General features: G+C 43.5%; 1 protein-coding gene across 2 annotated transcripts in view; it reads left to right on the top strand.

Annotated features, from left to right (window-relative positions):
- The first annotated feature begins 7,405 nt into the window (after nt 1-7,405).
- Nucleotides 7,406-19,583, top strand: part of IFRD2 (interferon related developmental regulator 2) — a 156,959-nt gene continuing 144,781 nt past the window's right edge. Inside the window, exons 1-2 of one of the 2 annotated variants that reach the window (XM_078661261.1) lie at nt 7,515-7,696; nt 18,645-18,704. In XM_078661261.1, coding sequence (XP_078517387.1) covers nt 7,648-7,696; nt 18,645-18,704 — 109 coding nt within the window. In that variant the 5' untranslated portion in view covers nt 7,515-7,647. Of the gene's footprint in view, nt 7,697-18,644; nt 18,705-19,583 lie in introns of both variants that reach the window. The other variant, XM_078661262.1, reaches the window with a different exon arrangement.

Raw genomic sequence — 19,583 nt, forward strand, 5'->3', positions numbered from 1 at the left:
TGTAATAGCCAGCTGGATTTTAACGGGGATCAGGTAAAGACTGTTTAAGGGCCAAAACTTCTACTCTCTTCCATGGCACATGTACCCATACTCTTTGAAAATGTGCTGGTATAGCTGGGGGAACATTATTCGGACCAGCAGCTACCGCATCACGCCACACTGGAGGAACTTCTCTCATCGGATACTGTCTCACTTTCCTCCTAACTGCGGAATCAGGCTCAAACAGTCGCTGAGAACGGAAATCGCTCCATAACGCAAGTACCATCGCAACTGCATTCTCAATTCCGGGACCCACTATCGTCCCTTTCGCAAACTCAGACTGGACATTTAGCAATTCTACAGGAACTGAACCCAAATCATTATCTTCCCATTCCTCACGAAGGAAAGTACACATAACATCAAAAACGTACCTTTGTTTCGGTGCCTCCCACTGTTGGAAGACATCCATAACTGATTCTAAGTTATACCTCGAAACATTCAAAACCCATCTGCGAGCCAAGAGATCTAACACTGCCCATTCTTCGGGACCAGGTAGCTGACTACGCATTTGTTTACGTGCAGAAACAGGGGTCATACTCAATGACCCAAAGAAAGGAGACAAAAGACCAGTAACAGTATCAGTCATTCGTTGTCGAGCAGAAGGAGAAGCTGTCATAAGGACAGGAGACAAAGTATTTTGAGGTGATAGAAGCGTAGGGTTAACTAGCAAGAGAAGTTGAAGGTACAGGAGAATAAGGTAAAGTAGTTCCAGACAAAACCGATAGCAAAGTCGGCAGCCCCAGAGGAGGCTGCGCAGTAGGAGGAAGAACCAGCTGAGGAGGAGCCGGTGGCTGAACAGCAACAAGAGGTTGTGCAACTGGAGGTTGCGGAGGTGCCGTAGCACTCTGTGCATAAGGGGGTGGCAATCTCAACAAATGTGACATCAAAGGATCCTTCTCAGGGTCCTTCGTTGCATTCTCAAGAATAGGTGGCAATGCTGGATAACATTTATCAATAGCCATATTATGTTGCCTATCTGACACCTCAATTGCTTTATCTTCTTCGCTTTCTTTAAACTGCCTGGCAGCTTGCATTATTGATACATCCTTTTCTCTTTTATCTCTTTTAGCCTGTTTAATTTCTCGTTGTCTGGCTTCTTTACGCCACAGGCGAAAGGAGTCAAACATTGCCGGCCGGGCTTTCTTCCTAAATAATTTAACTTCCAAATTATCTAGAATCTCTGTGTCATAGCTACCATGATGTGGCCATTTTAAAACACCGTCTTTCCTAGTGTATCGGACCCATACTTCATTAAACATAATGGGGCCCACGCCGTGAGTAGAGCTCATAGGTCGGAGTTCCAACTGGAGGTATCGGACATGAATCCTCCAATCGGGAATCCCTGTGTACAACCACAACCAAACCAAGTACCAAATTTGCTACGATTAGGCATCTTCGCTCACTAATCGAGCTTCAAACTTCAAGGGATTATCTCTACCAATACACTCGTAAATATACAAGACCCTCGGCTTTGGAAATTGCAATTTTCAAATCAAAACTAAGGACCAAACAAACTAAGAACCAAAGAACCAAAAACTAAGGACTGGGAGCGACCCACTTATACTTAACTGAGGTATCAGTCACGCCACCAGAAGACCCGTCTATCGTCTCGCCGTACAAAACATCACAAATGGGTCCAAGACAGGGCGACAGTCAGGGCAGCAGTCCTTCGTAGCCGTCAGGAAAGTGGGAAGCCTTGCAGCAAAGACCTTCAGTCCACGTTCGACATACCGGGGTCGAGAAGTGGGGGCCATCTTCCGGAATTTCCTCACGAAGCTCCTCACGATCTTCAGGCTTGGACCGGTACCGCTGAAGTCGCCCCACGTAGGGCGCCAACTGAAGAACCGGGTTATTTAAGACCCGGCTGCGCCAGGGGCACGCCCAAAGTCTTCGGATATCACCTGTCTTAGAATACAGAGACACGGGACTCTTCTTGGTGGCGTCAACGATCAAATTTATTGGCTGCAGCCAGTAACAGAAGTCCTAGAAGTCAACACGGTATGAGTTCTCAGGAGACTGCTCAATTTTACAAAGCAAGTCATCCCTTTTTATGCCAAAAATCACATTCCAGACAAATACCTAACATTTACAAACTGTCCAATCACATGTATCCACACCCAAAGTATCGCATGACGGTAAAACCCATTTTTCAGTTACCCGGCCCATGATCAATCATTGGTCAAACCCAACATTCTTCTTAAGACAGGTCGAACGAACCCATAATAAAAAAGGGCACATCCCCATCGTAAATAGACCATAAAGAAAGGAGCAGAAACGGGTGAGAGTAGGATAAGACATATTTGTGTGCAATAAAGTTTTACGATGTCCTGTGCTCTGATCCTTAATCTTGATCAGCTAAAGGGCAGGAACTGGTTTAACAAGGTCAGCTTCAGGCCACAGGGTCTGTTCACTCAGGCCAAACAGGAGTCAGCACGAACTGGAGGTACATGTACTTAAAGGACTTGTTCAGCCACAGTCATCGGCCTATGTGAGGGCAACCACAAAATGGCTGCCATACACAAAATGGAACCCAAGGGTTCAAAACGAAATCCCTAAATACGTAGTGAATCCATCGGTCTAACGTGATGAAAACACTCATACTTGTCGTGCTAACTAGTTACGGGTCGCTAATATCAAATTCGTAACGAAACCATGACCCTTATGAAACGGGTTCAGAATTCACGGAACCTCAGACCACGGCAACACACTCCATGCATGAATCACCAGAAATCTCCTGAAGAGTCTCAAAACCATCCAAAAATCTGCAGCAAGACTCATCTTCAATCTACCTCTCCACACACATCACACCACACCTCGGACATCTTCACTGGCTCATCATACACAAATGCACTCAGTTCCTACTTCTCTTACACACATACAGAGCACTAGACAACATTGATCCAGCCTACCTGAACAATCGCGTACTCTTCTACCGACCAACCAGGCACCTCTGCTCTGCCAGAGTCTCTCTAGCATAGATACCCTTCATCCTCAAAACCAAGGTCGAAAGCTGCGCCTTCTCTTACAACTCCCCCAAAGCATGGAACAGCCTTCCACATTAAATCAGAGTCTCCTCATTGCTTCATACGTTCTTCAAGAAGTTGAAGACCTGACTCTTCGAATCAACACACCAGGGAGACAGTCGCCACCCACCTGCAAAGCACCTGGATGCACTCACGAGTGATTGGTGCACTATACAAGTAAACACAGGCCCCCGCAGCACCGGCGGTGCGGGGGGGACCCCCAAGCTCCAGGGGGCCCCCTCAGCACAGTACTCTGGCCCGGGAGCTCCAGATTGAGCCTGGAGGCGGCCCCTCCACCTACCTTGCAGGGGGCCCCCTCAAGTTTCGTTACGCCACTGAGTAAACATAACATTACAGACCAGGAATCATGTGAAAATAGGCCATAGGCTGTAGGCAGGGCTCAGTCACTATTCGCTCAGGACCTGGCAACTGCTCCAGTCCCTAACCCAGTAAGTCAACCAACTGCAAAGTGCATGGGCAGGTTTAAGAATGCCTCCCATGAGTCCTCACCCTTGAACCCGCACCAGGCCTGTAATTTAAACCAATCAAATGTCTTGGCTGGCTTTAGGGTGGGCTCAGATTCTTGTGGAAGGAACAGCTCGAGCAAACAACAGCCAGTCATTCCTATGCCACTGCTTGCACCGCCCCTCCTTAAACCTGGGACACACATCTGTCCTGACTGAGACTTTTTGGACTCTGGTGCACATTTATAGCAAGCACTTGCAAAGCAACTCGGTCTTGCTTCAGGTGCCTAGCGGCTTTAAATGACTTTTGGCAATGCTGTACCCCATACAAAATACTTTTTCTAAAAGCTATGCAACATTGGTAAAAAAAAAAAAGAACGAAAAAAAGTGTTATGATGAAGCAGGTCAGGTCACATCATTTTGCTAGCGAACATGTGCAACACAAAGCATGCGTGTGCCAGTGGAATGATGTGGGTGGCATTTTCTTTCCTTTTTTTCTACTGATCCACAATGGCAGATGCCATTTGGATCTATAAATAACAAAAAGAAGATTGTTTTAAATAACAGGACCATGTTGTGGGGGTGGAAGAACTTCGAGAAAGAGTGTGTGGGGTGAGCTTCTGTTGCGGGTAGGAGACACACGAGGGAGAGAGTAACACAGGTGTGACAGAGAGAGCAACGCAGAGAAACAAGCACACAAATGAGTGGTGTAGTGAGGGAGAAGAACATAGAGTGCAGAAGAAAAGCACTTGATAGAGCAAGCAGCACATAAGGGTGAAAGCCACCCTGAGAGCAGAGAATAAGCACATGAAAAAGAGAACATGAAGCACAGACCGAGGGGAGAAGTACAGAAGAGATAATAATGGAGGATGGGAAGCATTTGGGGAAGCGGGGAGAAGGAGGGAGCTTGAAAACACAAAAACTCTCATGGAGTGCTTAAAAGAAGAAAGTAGCTACCCTAAAGAGAGGAATGAAAAAACACAAGTCAGGCAAATTAAGAGAATGGTAAAGGGGCTATGCTCAATGGAAAGTACAAACACAAGATGAAAAAAGATAGACAAGGCAAGCCATTGAATAAGAAACAAAGAAATGAGAGTCGCAGTAAAACCAACCGATTGTAACCAATGGCCAGTCTTTAAGCCCACTGTAGGTTCTTGGTAAACGCACTATAGCACAGCTGTCTAGTAGGCTTGATCACTGCTGGAAAGTAGATGGATCGCGCAGGATCACGGGTCCCACAGCTATTTCTGGTCTAGATCTGAGATCCGGCCAACTTAGTGACTTGTGTTAAATTTGTCCTCGTGTGTTTTTCCGGCACCAGGACACAATTCTGCAGCACCCGCACATTGTCTGCATTACGTTCAGTGAAGCAACATGCAGGCAGTGAGGGGGATTTCTTATTTTTATTTCCAACTGGTAAAAAGGTCTAATTTAAAGGCCCTTCTTTTGTTTAGGTATGACCCTCGCTGGGAGCTATCTGAAGCCCAGTACACCTAGATGCCTATACAGTGAACGAAACAAAGGCACACAGCTTACTACTTCACACGTACTTTGAGAAATAAATAATCAGAGTCAGGTTTTTGACTTTCTTCTATTCCCCTATGTAAGAGATGCGCTTGAACTGCAAGAATCCAAGATGTATCTGTGTTTATGAGTAATTACACAAATAAGGATTTAAATTGCACCTACTAATTTGTTATTCAATTATTTTAGAGTGCTACTCATCCCATTGTAGGGCGCTTTACATCATGCACATAGATACAATAAATCACAAAAGTGTGTAAATCAGCGTACGGAAAATGTTACACAAGACAATGAGGGTTGTAAGGTGGAGTAATCACATAACGTCCATACTTGTTGACATTATATGGTATGAGTGAATGGTCAGGAAAAACGCAAAGTCAGGAGATAAAACATAACACGGTGATTGGGGTTATCTGTATTAATAAGACTTTATGACTTCCAAAAGGAACCTTTGCAATTTTAGAATAACAACAGCTTGAGAAAAGAACAATAAGGATCTAAGCCCATGGATTACTGTGTGCATGCAGCTCCTCGATGCCAGTAAATAGATCATTGTGCTATATTAGAAGGATTGCAATTTATGAACTGGAAGTAATAAGATGATCTCAGAGTCAAAAACAGTTGTGTACTTACCTATCTACACAAAATACAAATCTATGATCTGCATATTACACAATTTGTTTTATGGCTGACATATAGACATGTTGGGAAGTGTGGCTCAATGGTTAGAGCTGCAGACCCTGATGCAGAGGTCTAGCCCCGGACCAGGGTTCAATTCCCTGGCTTGGCGGGTCTTGGGCTCAAAATTCCACGGTCCTGATAATTCTCGCCTTGGTGCCTATTCCAACCATGGAGTCCCACTCTGCAATAGCTTGCTTAATCTCCACAACGGCCCCCACAACGCTAAGGATGCCTGGCCTCCACCTTGGGGGTGCCCAGGAGTGGACACCTCACAGGGAAAGCCAGGATGGGTTCCACAGTGGTATTCGTACAAGTGCCTTGAGACCCTTGCGGGTGAGTAGTGCACTATACAAGTATCAATTTACTTTACATTTACATTACATATTAACCCTCGATGCTACTTTATGAGTTGAAACTGTGACTGTACATTACCAGAATTGCATTAACCACCAGTTATTTTACTGCTAATATAATCCCCACAAAATTGCTGGGCACACAAAGATCTCTGCAGCAGGTCTTAAACTTATAAAATATTTTCAAATGCAGCCTCTTTGTGACCAATTAAGTACGCTATAACAGATTTACTTTCACATTTGTCCTCGTTAATATATTTTCAGCAATTTTTTTTTAATAAATGTATAAATTGACTGTCAGACTTTCTTTTTCAAGCTTCATCCCTCGTGACTCAACCCCCTTTCCTCTGCCACACCTTCACCCTCAATGTATGGGTTGCACTGTAACTTGTTTCCATTTCCAGCACTGAGCTCGACACAAAACCAGTAAAATTCTAATAAACAGGGACATCTATTCACGCTAGTTTTGCGGCAGTTTCGGTGCCTTTTTTGGGGGCTCCTCAATGCTAAAAGGGGCTGTAATTTCCGATTTTCCTTTATTTACATTAACTTAATTGCCCTTGTTCTTACATTTTACTTGGTAGAAAGTGTCTCTGAAAGTGTCAAGTGTTTGGCAGAAAATGTCAATCATTCACCAAATCCTTCGAAATGTCCCACGTAAGCAATCTGAAAAATTGGCAGCTACTCTCGGGCCAGCTGTCATGATTTATGGGCGAAGCAGTGAAATTTTTGTTTTTGAGCTAACAAGTATGTCATTTAGCTTTCTCTCATTTAATACTCTCATTTAATACTCCCACCCCTCCAAAGCATTTTAAATGGGAGTCCTATTCTGTCAATACTTTCTCTAAATCGCATTTAGGTGTTCCCAAACGTTGCCATGCACAGCTTTCGAGTTCCATTACTTGCAGTAGTTATTACAGTACATTCCCATCGACTTTAATTAAAACATACACAATACATGTCCACAGGTTTCGGTTGTATTGCCACAGATGCGGCATAGCCTATATTTAGCTTCAACGTCACCCTAAGCAGCAGTAAACTTTGTTTCTTGTTTGTTGTTGTTACATAGTAATAATGAACAGTCTTTCTTATATTTCCTCGAGACCTGTCTCTTATTTCCTCCGTGCGGGTGAACCCTGTTGCTCAGTTACCACAACGTTTCAACCAGCTAACACGTCCGCCTGGATGTTCAATGGTTGTGCATGTACCCTGGGAAATGTATTTCATATTGCTACACAACCCCTTCACCAACACGTTTCCAACGTCACAGGAAAACTACTTTTCCCACAATGCCATACCGCTGTCGGCCGCTAGCAAATGTGCAATTGCGCTATGCAATGTGGGAGTTATAGTCCCGCAGCACCCTCGTGAAAGGGGCGTTTGCGGAGGTGGGACTGCACGTTCCAGGGATCTTTGCAACTGCGGGCGGGAGCGGGTTGAGCTCAGAGGGCGCCGAAAGAAGATGGTGTCGGAGCTAGCGGCGTGTTTCCCAATCCCTGTGCTGAGAGTGAATTTGTGGAGCAGTGGCGGGATAGCGCAAACTCCGCACTCCTGATATCGGGAATGCCGAAGCCTAGAAGGACCCACCCGCAGGCCAAGCGGAACGGCCGGGGTGAGTGTGGAAGAGTCTGTTCGATGTGGGTAGGGGAGGATAGGCAGCTGTCACGAGGCTGTGAAAAAGAAGGTATCAGGTAGCTTTTAGCTGCGAGGGGTGAGGGAATGATCAGAATTATCGAATATGTGATTAGTGGGTGGCTAGTGTGCTAAGATCGGAATATGTTCCCGGGTTTATTTAGGAATCTGTGGTGGAGGTGCCTTTTACTGGTACAGCCGTGACGAGGTTCTGGGGTTCTACGCGGGCTTTTAGAGCCTACACGGGTCGAAAGGGGCTCTTCACGACTGGAGACGTAAGTGTCCGAGACTCTAGGACTCCTGGAGGCGAGCCCACCCTGCTCCCAGCTGCCCACCCCATAAGCAGGCGAAGAACCTCATGGAGGCCTAATTCTTTAGTGTAATGGAATTTAGCAAAACTCAGAAGAATGTGTCAAAAAAGACTGGTGTGTGGCAAACGCAGCAAGAAAGACCAGTCGACTTTTAATGCTTGGAATAAAGGCTCTCTTGCTGGTGCTTTAGCGTTGAGGTCATGTCTGCGTGGCGTAGAACTACCGGGTGCCCTCAGTTCGAAAGCTGCGAGTTTCCATCCCATTTTCTTTGGGTTTAATAATTCTATATGTATTTATGTTGGCGCTAGGGCTGTTTTCATATGGGAATCATTCCACCACGGCCATTGCCTGGGGGCTGAAAGTGTACAACGCTACCCTATCGCAGCACTGTTCGTGGGGAAAATTCTGTGCGTGGCAGCTGTACATAACAGCTCCCTGTACACAGTCCAGTCCCCTCCCCCCCCCCACCTCCCGTGATGACCTGCGTTTCTGTACAGGTAGAGATGACCTTGTGAGTAGGGTGGCCTTTCCTCTTTACTGTACTCTAATCTGTACGCTGGCTGTTTGCTTTTGTGGTGCGTATACTGCAGTTTGTTGCTCGATATTTCCCCCAAACACCTGTCAACCTCTCGCGACATTTATTTAGAGATCCTAAATAATACAGGCTCAATAGTTCTAGTTTGTTGTTAGGTACGCTTAGTCACAGACCTTTAGCAGTAATATCAGCGAAATAGCAATACAATGACAACTAAAAGATTATACCTAAATGTAACTTATACGTTTTTTTAATTTGGCACTAAAATGCATCTTGGTAAATGCATAAGGTCAACATATGGAAACTAAGATTAACAGTCACCGTGGTTTTCGTTTTCCTTGTGAATTGAATGTTAAATAAAACAGCTTCTTCACTACTATTAGAAGTACGTGTCTACCTAGACTGGCTCATATTAGCAAGTTGACTTGACACCGTATGTCTGCTTATGATAAGGGCTTGACCGCAAAATCCAACCAGCATTTGCAGTGCAATAGGTCTCGCATTTGTGAAAGTTTGATCTATTGGCGTTGCAAACTCTAATGTCGGTTAGGTTTTGTTTTGTTATACTATATCAGCAGTATTATAAGTAATAAAATCTACGAAGCAAGGAAAGTGTAGTACCTCAGGCTGTTAATAGGTGTCCATGTGGAGTTGTAAAGGTATCTATCTCCATTAGCCACATAAGGTACCACACCCTTTATAACTGTATTTAGGGTGCATTACCTTATGTGGCTAATAGAGGTCCCTTTATGGGGAATGATTAATAAGTGGTAAGGAATGACCTGATGCAGTGACACAGGTGTGATGGGGACACCATGTGAAGCAGGGGGAAGTGTGGCCAGAGGCGTAGGAAGGATGACCACAATAAGCAGCGGGTGCTAACGTTAAAATGTAAATGTGAGGTAGCAGCCAATGGAAGGAGGTGCTGGAAGGACACCAACACAGTTAAAGGGAATGTATTATGAAAGTGTGGCATGGATCGCTTAAAAAAAAAGCTTGTATGTTTTTTAATGTGAATACGATGAGCCGCGTATAAAGAAAGGCATGTGGCTGCCATTTTTCACGAGAAAGCGATGCATGGGGCGCCTTAAAGGCTTCTCTGTTTTAAAATTGTAAAATAAAAGGTGCTGCCACCACATTTAAAGCGGGACATGCGAGTGTTAATAAATATTTAAAGAGCAGCTGCTCATGATTACGAGGAGAGGGAGCAAGCATGGGCGCGAGTGAGTTCCTGAACCTGGAAAAGCCTGAACAAAAGAGTGCTTAGACAGTAGTAACATGACGAGTAATACCACGTGTTAGAGGGGCAATCCTCATGGGGTGTTACAAAAGAAGAAAACAAAAGGAGGGACTAGTGACCATATTAGCCAATGAAAATCCGCAATTTACAAGGGACAGTAAAAGGAGCCAGTTAGAAAGATGGGTGCTGCTTAATGCCCATATCCTGAATACAGCATGTCTAAAAGAGACGGCGCAAGCCTTGACTAGGCAAGACCTAAAAAAGCTAGCCCTGTACTTTGTCACTAGAGTCAAAACGAGCAGTTTCTGCAGTGTTATTTCAGAACTAGTATGGCTTTTGTAAGATTTGCTGTGCATGGTATGCGTTTGCTTGGCATAAAAACTGGTTACAACAGCCATTTGTTTTTTAAATGGACAGAAGAATAGTTTAGGTAAAGCCTTATTAGTGCAACTAATTTCTCTGGTCACCTACAGATGGGGGGTGGGTGGTCCACAACCCTAGAGGTTTGTCCATTTATCTTTGGTTGGTTATGAACTCTTCTGTCTGTCTTTAGCATCCGATAGCGTTTAACCTGTGCCATATTTAGAATACCCTTTCACAATCATGGTTATACATCTGCCATGTCTCCTGGTTAGTTAGGGCAAACCAGAGGAGTAGTGGTACTGCCCTAACATGTTACTTTCTCATTTTACAGTACCCTGTTCCCAGAGCTGGTTGATCACCTTCAGCTCTCCGGTACATTACAAATATCAGTTCACACATGTAGTTCTGTGCAGTTCACAAACCTATCTAGGAGCAATATTTCTCCAATGTAAAACATAACGTGTTTGTTGATAATGTGCCAGCTACCAAGATATTGCAAGCACTGCAGACAAATATTTCTGCTGCATGATTTGCAGTGTCTATTCAATGCCAGGGCCCAAGGCATGAGCCAGCCAAGTCCATCGAATCCATGTGGTGATAAATGTTAAGATTTTCAGAGAGCAGTACTCTAATATGGCTCAATACACTCAAATGCCGATTGGCTCAATTTGATACCCAATGTGCGGTGTCAGCGCTGTTCATTGTCGGGGCATTGTTTCAAGATACTGCAGAGTTGTGCCAAGGTGCTGGTTACTTATTGTACAGACCTAGGCCTCAGACATTACTTTTCCATCTTGGTACACTTATCACTAGTATGGCAGTGTGTACATTGGCTCGGTATAAAACCACACATTGCCTTGAGTTTCTTCCTAGTCCAGTATCTAAAACATTAACCTCGCCTGAAGCCTCAATGTATAAAGCACATCATTTTTGTGTGAAACCAGAAGCCTCCTTGTCCGGGTATGAGCAGGCAAATGTCATGCCAAAATACATATTGCCCTGATATGTTTAGCTTCGATTCAGAGCAGACGTCAGTTGCTCCATGCTGATAAGGAAAGAAACCACGAAAAACGAGTGGCGTAATGACCTAGCAAAACGCATCTGATCAGAGCCCAAATTAATGGGGCAGGTCCATAGAACTTTTAAAGTAGGATGAAGTATTAACCACTTATTTCCCGTGGTGGTTCATCTTATTTTAGTTTGGTTAGAATTTCAACATTGCAGACATACTGAAGGGATTTGCTTAGTGTGGGAAATGGCAAACTGTGGCAAGAAATGGTGGAAGGCTTGCTGGTTAGGAAAATGTTCGAAAGTATCATGGGAGACTCATTTGTTATATAGTGCGTCAATCTTTCCTACCAGTAACAACTTCCCTGTTTTCTTGTTAAAAACAGCACATTTGTCCCTTGATCGATGCTCTTGTGCGTGACTGCTTTGTTCCTTCTGCAAAACTAGGCATTGAAATAATCTATACATTGTTGGCACTAACGTTTTGTAGTGAGGAGTAAAGTTGGGCGCTTAGAAGCAGCATTGTTAATCTCGATACATTTCACACACTTAGGATTGGTATTTTATTGCACAGTGTTAGGTAAAAATAGTTGTTCATATTACATGTTTGTGTGTGCTAATCCAGGTACTGTGGAACCCGTTTCAAATGTTAAGAAATTGAACATCATAGTTGACTATGGTGGAATAGCTATGCTTTTCTCATGGTGTCATCTTCCTTTATAGGCAAGTTTTTTCTTTACATCTATCCACTGTTGTACATTAAGAGTTGGTGATTTGCCAAATGTCAGATGGACATCATTAAACAGTGGGGCTCAAGAAGCATGCTCTTTGGAGAAAGTGAAGTTACAGCATGAACACTGCTTTAAGAGAGCTGAAAGCACTCGTGGAACAGGTTCACTCTAGTTTTCCAGCCAATATAAAGGAGTGTGCTGACAGTGCGAACATATTTGTAGTGGGTCTTTGTACATCAATGTGCAAGGCTGTTGAGTTTGAAAGTTGATGTGGATATAACACAAGCTACAAACACAGCAGTCTTCTTTCGCTGGTGGTTCTTCTTTCCAAGAGTTGAAGGCCATGTATATTCATATAAACTTTACTGATCTATGTTTGTGTGTATTGAAGCATGTGAATTTGCATGACGTGTTGCAGCATTATCTAAAAGTAATTAAAATCGATGCCTGAACTGGGCCACAGCAGTGCTGACAAGTAACACTGATGGCGTGCTTCTGTTGGCTTAAACTTTATTGGTCTTGTCTTCGATCAATTGGAAGCAGAATGCCTGTTCCTACACGTTACTTGTTTGCTTTTGTGACAGATATTGCTATTACAGAAAATGACTTAAAGCTTCCTGAAACTTCAGCAATTAATTCCTCATTTGACCTACAGTTCTGTACCTCCACTTGATTGCGTCTAAAATGTGCAGTTTGTTTTATAATCGCGTCTCTACACTCAGTTCTTGAGGTGCTTGCTCCCCAGGACATGGCTTCCGAAGTACTATTTGGCATACAGCACCACTTTATTGAGGTGTACTTTAATTAGGAGCTGCACATCTCTGGAAATCATTAATTGCTTATATTTAGTTACATTTTTGTCAGGCTACACTCTGTTTGCCCTTTTTCAGCCCTCATTCACCAAATTGCAAATAATTAACTTTGTCCTGCTCCAAAAAGATCCGAGAGAAATGCATTTGAAAGGTAGTGACCACTCTAAGTTGGAATATTTATGGATGTTCGTCCCGCCTCTGTTTCCCATTGGCCAGCTCCATAAATGGACGCTAGCCATTGGCAAACAGAGGCGTCCGTCATCCTGCGAGGCGACTCGTGGGCGTTTTTCTGAGAATTTTTCTCATCCGGCCCCTTTTGTCACGTCAGTGCGGCGGTGGGCGGGGTTTATTTTTTTTGCTCTTCGAGGTTTGTTTTGGCCACTCCGCGGCCGACCGCCGATGGAGGAAGTCCAGGTGAGTGCTTGTTTTTCCCCCCTCCCGCTGTCCGTTCCCGCCCCCCCCCGTGCTGTCCGTGTGCCCGTGCTGTTTTTCCTTGCCTTCCCGCCCCCCCTCCCGCTGTCCGTTCCTGCCCTCCCCGCTGTCCGTGCGCCCGTGCTTCTTGTGGTAATTCCCACGCTGTTCCAGTAAATACCGGGCACGGACACAAGAGTCTAGAGATCGTTATACTCTATGGCATTAGAGTCCTCCACAGAGTACAGCGCACCCTCGTCTTGGGGTAGTTCCGGCTGTTAGAAAGCCAGAGCGCCCTCGCTCTATGATAGTTCCACTTTCCGAGCCGTCACTTCAGGTAGGTTTGTGGCGCTGTTTCCGGGCCTGTGTCTATTGAGCTGACGGTGAGTGTGGATAGGGAGGGGGAGCCGATGAGAAGAGAAAAGGTATAATAATATGTTTCGCTCACATTTTGATCCGAGAAAAGTGAGCGTAAGAACGGAGATAAAAGTGAAGATTTAGCATGCACACAGAAGGCCGGGGATTTTTTAAAACAGATTTTCCCCCATTGAAAAAGTGGGGTCGAGAAAATAACTAGTCGGGTTCAGGTAGTGGTGTTTTGGAGGAAGCGAATATTTTAAGGGACTTTTCACACCGTAAGGCTTTTGTGTCGCGCGATGGGTTTTGGCGAGATTTGTAAAACGCTCCTTCCTCAGATTGAAGATAGTAGTATGGCATTGCTGAAAAAGAAGTCCCCTCCGCAGTAAAGGGTTTACCTTTTTTCAGGGATCAGATGTATTGTTCAGTTGTGAAACCCCCTCCTCCAGGATTAAGTGATGGGTTTTGACGTTGGAATGAACTCCTCGATTTGAAGAGTGAGTGAGTCTGGGTGAGAGAGAGAGCATGCTGAATAAAGAAAGTGTGGGGCGGGGCATCTGCAGGTAAATTGTGCAAGCGGGTAGATGAGCAAATAGATGGAAGTCAGCCTCGATGCTTTAGCATATGTCATATCTCACCCTTGTTTCAGAGGTGTCATCCGTGGCAAATCTCCACGCTACAAAGAAACTGCGTGTCTTCCCAAAATTTCCGAGGTATCACCTACCCTGAAAACCTAACTCACCCTCCAAAAATCTATTTATCCCAGTGGGTTCATTCTGTAAAATCACTCGATGGTGCTGCATACACGGTATCTAGCTATTATCAGAAGCCCCAGCCTGGCCAAGCAGTCCTGGGGAGGCGGCAAGCACAAGAGTAAGTTTTGGAAACTTATTTAAATCTGCAGAACCGCTGTGTTTAATCCCCCTCTCCCTTTGTGATACACCGTGTTTACATTCGCAGAGGCTGTTTATGTACCTCGCTTTTTCGAGTAAGTATGTAGTGCCTACCCCGCGCGCCAGTCTGAGTTGATGCCATTTGCATTCTGGTACCTGTAGTTAAAAAAAAAAAAAAAAAATAAAAAAAAAAATAAAAAAAAATACCGGTAACAAAACGGAGAAATCCTGACGAGACCGAGATTTATAACATAGAAAACAAATTGGCTAACTGCTCACACCTACCTTCTGACTGCTTAAGAATTACATCACTGCTTTTGTTCTATCATTATTATTTCAATGTCTTGGCGTTTTTGCCTTTCTTTACGGGTCGAAGAGTGTTTTAGAACTCTTGACATTAGAGTAATTTAACTATTTTCCACATTTTAACTGTGCTTTGTGATACGCACACTAAACGCTAAAGTTTCTATTTTTGCCCCCCCCCACTTACACCTCAAATCCAAATGTTATTTTTTTTTGTTAGGTCTCGTATTTGCGAAAGATTAAGCTATTGACATTGTAAATGACTGTCATTTATTTATCTGTTTTCAAAACCAACACGTACATAAACAATGTCATTTGCAATGCCAATAGCTCTAACTTTGTCAAAGGCGAAACAGTTGCATTGTAAATGCTTGTTTTATTCTTTCCGTCTAGGCTGGTTGGTATTATCTACAGCTAACTTATTTGTTACTGTTAACCTCAATGTGAAGCTACGCTTCGTTCTGACTTGAAAGTAGAGTATTTTTTTTGGGGGGTTTTTTGTTTTTTTTTTCTATAAAAAAACAAGGGAACCCAAAGGTATAGCACTAGGGACCTTGGGCAGTAACGTATTTCAAAGAACAGGGGTCCCTAGTAGTTCAGGGATCTTAGCAAAAATTATAGACATACGCTCAGTGGTAGGTATGACCTTTGTCCAGCCGGACAGGATTTTTAATTAAAGTAATTTACGAGAATAAAGAGGATTTTTTACACAGTGGGTGCAGCCAGCAACCCACAGGGGACAAGACAAAACAAGGGGATAGGGTTAAAGCGAACAAGGCGGTCTGTATACTAGTAGTTCAGTGGACAGACGAAAATACATTTGAAAGCATCATTGTATACAATTTATACTTTCCATTATATGTATAATTCCAGGGGGCGGTGCCCAGTATCAAGGGACGTATGAAGGGGTACTCAATTATCCGAGCATATTGCTCAATTATTTTCCAAGCCAGGGCAAGAAAGCCTCCTCATAGGAGACCGGACCGCCCCCTGGAATTATACAATGTTTGGACCCAAATCTGGCCATAAATTGCCTAAAGATTTTCAAGACAAGCATATTAATTCTCTGTCCTGAAGATGATGCCAATCATTTTAGTATAGGCATCGAAACGTCGTCGACATATTAGCGTCATATGTATAAATTGTATACAATGATGCTTTCAAATGTATTTTCGTCTGTCCACTGAACTACTAGTATACAGACCGCCTTGTTCGCTTTAACCCTATCCCCTTGTTTTGTCTTGTCCCCTGTGGGTTGCTGGCTGCACCCACTGTGTAAAAAATCCTCTTTATTCTCGTAAATTACTTTAATTAAAAATCCTGTCCGGCTGGACAAAGGTCATACCTACCACTGAGCGTATGTCTATCATTTTTGCTAAGATCCCTGAACTACTAGGGACACCTGTTCTTTGAAATATATTGAATGTAGAGTTGGCAGTAGACCGGTATCCTCATGGACACCTTTTACTGTCCGTCTTTCTATCCAAAAGCACTTTACTAAGCTGGAATGTTAAGATGTATTTTTATGCAGGGTTGTAACCTGGAGTTGGCTGAATTTGGGGCTGGATAAAAAGTGCTCCTGGTGACTTGCTGACATCCCGCATCCTAGCCTACTCAGTTATTTTACACCAGCAAACAATGCTTTTTTTTTTTCACAGCCTCCTTATTTTTGTGACAGAGCTGCTTTTGTCACTGTTTCTCACCCACATTTTTTTATCCTTTTTTATGTACCCTGTGTCAGTCTACATTTGCATATGACAAGAGAACTGGGAATAAAAGGAACAATCTGCACTACTATTGAAGTACCATGCGTTATATAAGAGCTGAAGGTGCTAGGTCCAGACACGTGACACACGGGCCTTAAGGAGGATAGGCAACCTATCACCCAGAAAAACTGATTTTTGAAATTGGACAGCACCCTTCAAGAGTTATGCACCATTGCAAAACAATTGTTGAAAAAGAACATACAGATAAACAGAGTATTGGTTTTCCCAAAACGTACACAAAATACACACAATCTTGTGACTTTGATTTTCTTTCTTTTATTCAGTTTTTATTCTTTCTTTTCTTTTTTTGATAGTTGCGAATAGCCGACGCGTTTCGTCCGTTGCCGGACTTCTTCAGGGCTTAAAACAATCCTTTCTGATTTCGCTTTTCACATATGTACCGGTCAGGTTTTCCGGGGAATCTCTATTATTAATTGGAAGGTCATAAACAGGATTACAGATCCTAGCAACAGTCAGTGTGGACAAAGGACAAGAGCAGGCCCACAGTAAGGTCAAGGAGCCTGAACGTACAGGAGCATCGCGTTGTGGCCTTCTGTAATCCTGTCTATGACCTTCCAATTAATAATAGAGATTCCCCGGAAAACCTGACCGGTACATATGTGAAAAGCGAAATCAGAAAGATTGTTTTAAGCCCTGAAGAAGTCCGGCAACGGACGAAACGCGTCTGCTATTCGCAACTATCAAAAAAAGAAAAGGAATAAAAACTGAATAAAAGAAAGAAAATCAAAGTCACAAGATTGTGTGTATTTTGTGTACGTTTTGGGAAAACCAATACTCTGTATGTTCTTTTTCAACAATTGTTTTGCAATGGTGCATAACTCTTGAAGGGTGCTGTCCAATTTCAAAAATCAGTCTACATTTGCTTACACGTCTATCATTAAAGCCGTGATACTCCAAGTACTGCCCGGGCCGCATGCTGCCCTCCTGATCTTTAGATGTGGTCCCCTAGTCAACAGCAATAATGGGCTGCTGTTTACTTGAATCAGACTTAACATTTAAAAAAAATAAAGGGGCAAGCTTTAAAAAAAAAAATTTTTAGGCTAGTTGCAGTTATAGGAAGAAAGTAACTAAGGTTTCCTGCAACAATAACTTGGACATCTTGCTACAAACCTATGAAAATATGATAAAGCTTCTTCAAAATTCCAGAAGAGTATTTCACTAACATGCAGCTCACCTTAATACACCAGATTGTCAGTGCATTGAGTAATTTTTTTAAAGAGCTTTATCAAATATGAAATTAAGAAAAATTCATGCTTCCTTCCGCCCAAACTGACAAAATTGAAATAGTGAACTAAGAGGCAAGTTACTTGTTATGTGCACTCTTTGGGCGGCATGGGCTGTTATACATGGAAAACATTAGATCTTATTAAATCATACACAGGAGAAGATTTCGTACAGTGCACACCCTAAAGTCACAAAGTCGTGTATTTCAAGGTCCTCTTATAAGTGATCATGAAGAAAAAGGAGGACAGTGAAATAAAACAATTGCCTAGAATCACACAAAGTGGGGAAGCCGGGATTGATCCCAGGTTTTCTGGTTTCACATAATGCAATTCAGCCACGAGGTGTGCATGCTTCACTTCCCCTACACCCACCTTACAGTGCCCAAAACCATCCGCCACCCCCCATCCCCTGCCGCCACCATGCTGGCATCCATGCTCCCCTTGGTCACACCACAGATCAACCTTTTTGACCCTTGGGAGCTTTTTTGTGAGTACCCATGCTCTACCGTCTAACTTGATAGTCTCTCCAACCCTTATGAGTCGAAAAATATAAGCGACGTCTTTGTGGAAGAGAACCTAATGTGCTGTGTGTTTTTATCCTAATGTTCAAGGAAAAAGTGTGGGTCTGTCCCTTTTTATACTGGTATGGACGACTTGAGGATAGCACTGATCAAGACAGACTAGACCCTCCTTGTGTTTCTTTCCAACCCAGCAGCACTGCATCAATTTCTTGAAGGGGCAACGTGAATTCCTATAGAAATATGTTCTCCAAGTCGGTCCAAATAGATATGCTTACAAATGTTACTAGCCTTTGCTCCATTTGTAACTTACGCCATCTGTCAGCACATCAGAATCTGCTCTTTTGAGTGGTATAACAGTCTCAGCTACCAACTTATTAAGGTTGTGTTTTTGTTGACTTTGTTTTATGCCTACCTTGCGCTCCCATGGCCGCAGGGTCTCTGAGACAGGAGCTGCTGCAGCTGCAGGTCACAGCCAAAGTCAGCCTGGTGAAAGGTAATGGTCTCATCTTGGTCACTTCCTAATGCATGGCATGGCCCAACATCTGGCTACAAGCTATCCCTTCCCCTGGCACTGTAGGTTGTTGGCCGTTTCCAACGTTTGCTTGGCTTGTATGGGACCTCTGGGGAGGGAGTATGTGTGCATACATTGCCTAATTGTACCTCTTTACCCCTCATTCCTTTAACCCAGAGATGGCATACCAAATTAATGTCATGTGTATGTTTGGTGAAAAAAGTGTGGTGTTGAAGTTAGCAACGTAAAATATAAATAGCTCGAAATATTAAGTGACCATTTTGTGCCCATTTAAACAACCCCATTTTATTTTTACTTGTAAAATAACAAATCTATCCTTTTTATACCGGTAGCTACATTGTTTTTTCCTAGGCAATTCCTATAGCAATCTCTTAATCAAGAACACCACCTGACACTAATTTAACCAGTTCACCCATTGCTGCATCCTGTATTCCTACCGTTTATTCCCACCCTTTCCTCCCAAGTGTATTCTTTCTGTTCGCTTTGCGAATGCTATGAAGTACGTTAACACTTCCCCATTCTCAGCACCTTATCCTGGCGCAAACTAAAGCGGTAAACCTTACCTTTTCACTTGCCCTAACTTGCGCTCTATGCTGCACCTAACCCGTACTTAATTTTCCACTTTAATTTTCGAGCTTTGAACGCACAAGATTATGGCCCCGCCCATCACCGCAATAGGCTGGCTAAGCGTTTGTTGCATTTTCGGTTGCTTTTTCCAATTCACGTAGGAGTAATTTCATAGGTCTGGTTTGAGGCATCTGTTCGACCCTCTTATTGAACTGACATTTTACCACGTTGGTGCCTACGTCCTTTGCTAAATCGCGTCATTGCATGTCATCC

The sequence above is a fragment of the Lissotriton helveticus genome, chromosome 9, assembly GCF_964261635.1.
Source record: "Lissotriton helveticus chromosome 9, aLisHel1.1, whole genome shotgun sequence".
Taxonomy (NCBI): Eukaryota; Metazoa; Chordata; class Amphibia; order Caudata; family Salamandridae; genus Lissotriton; species Lissotriton helveticus.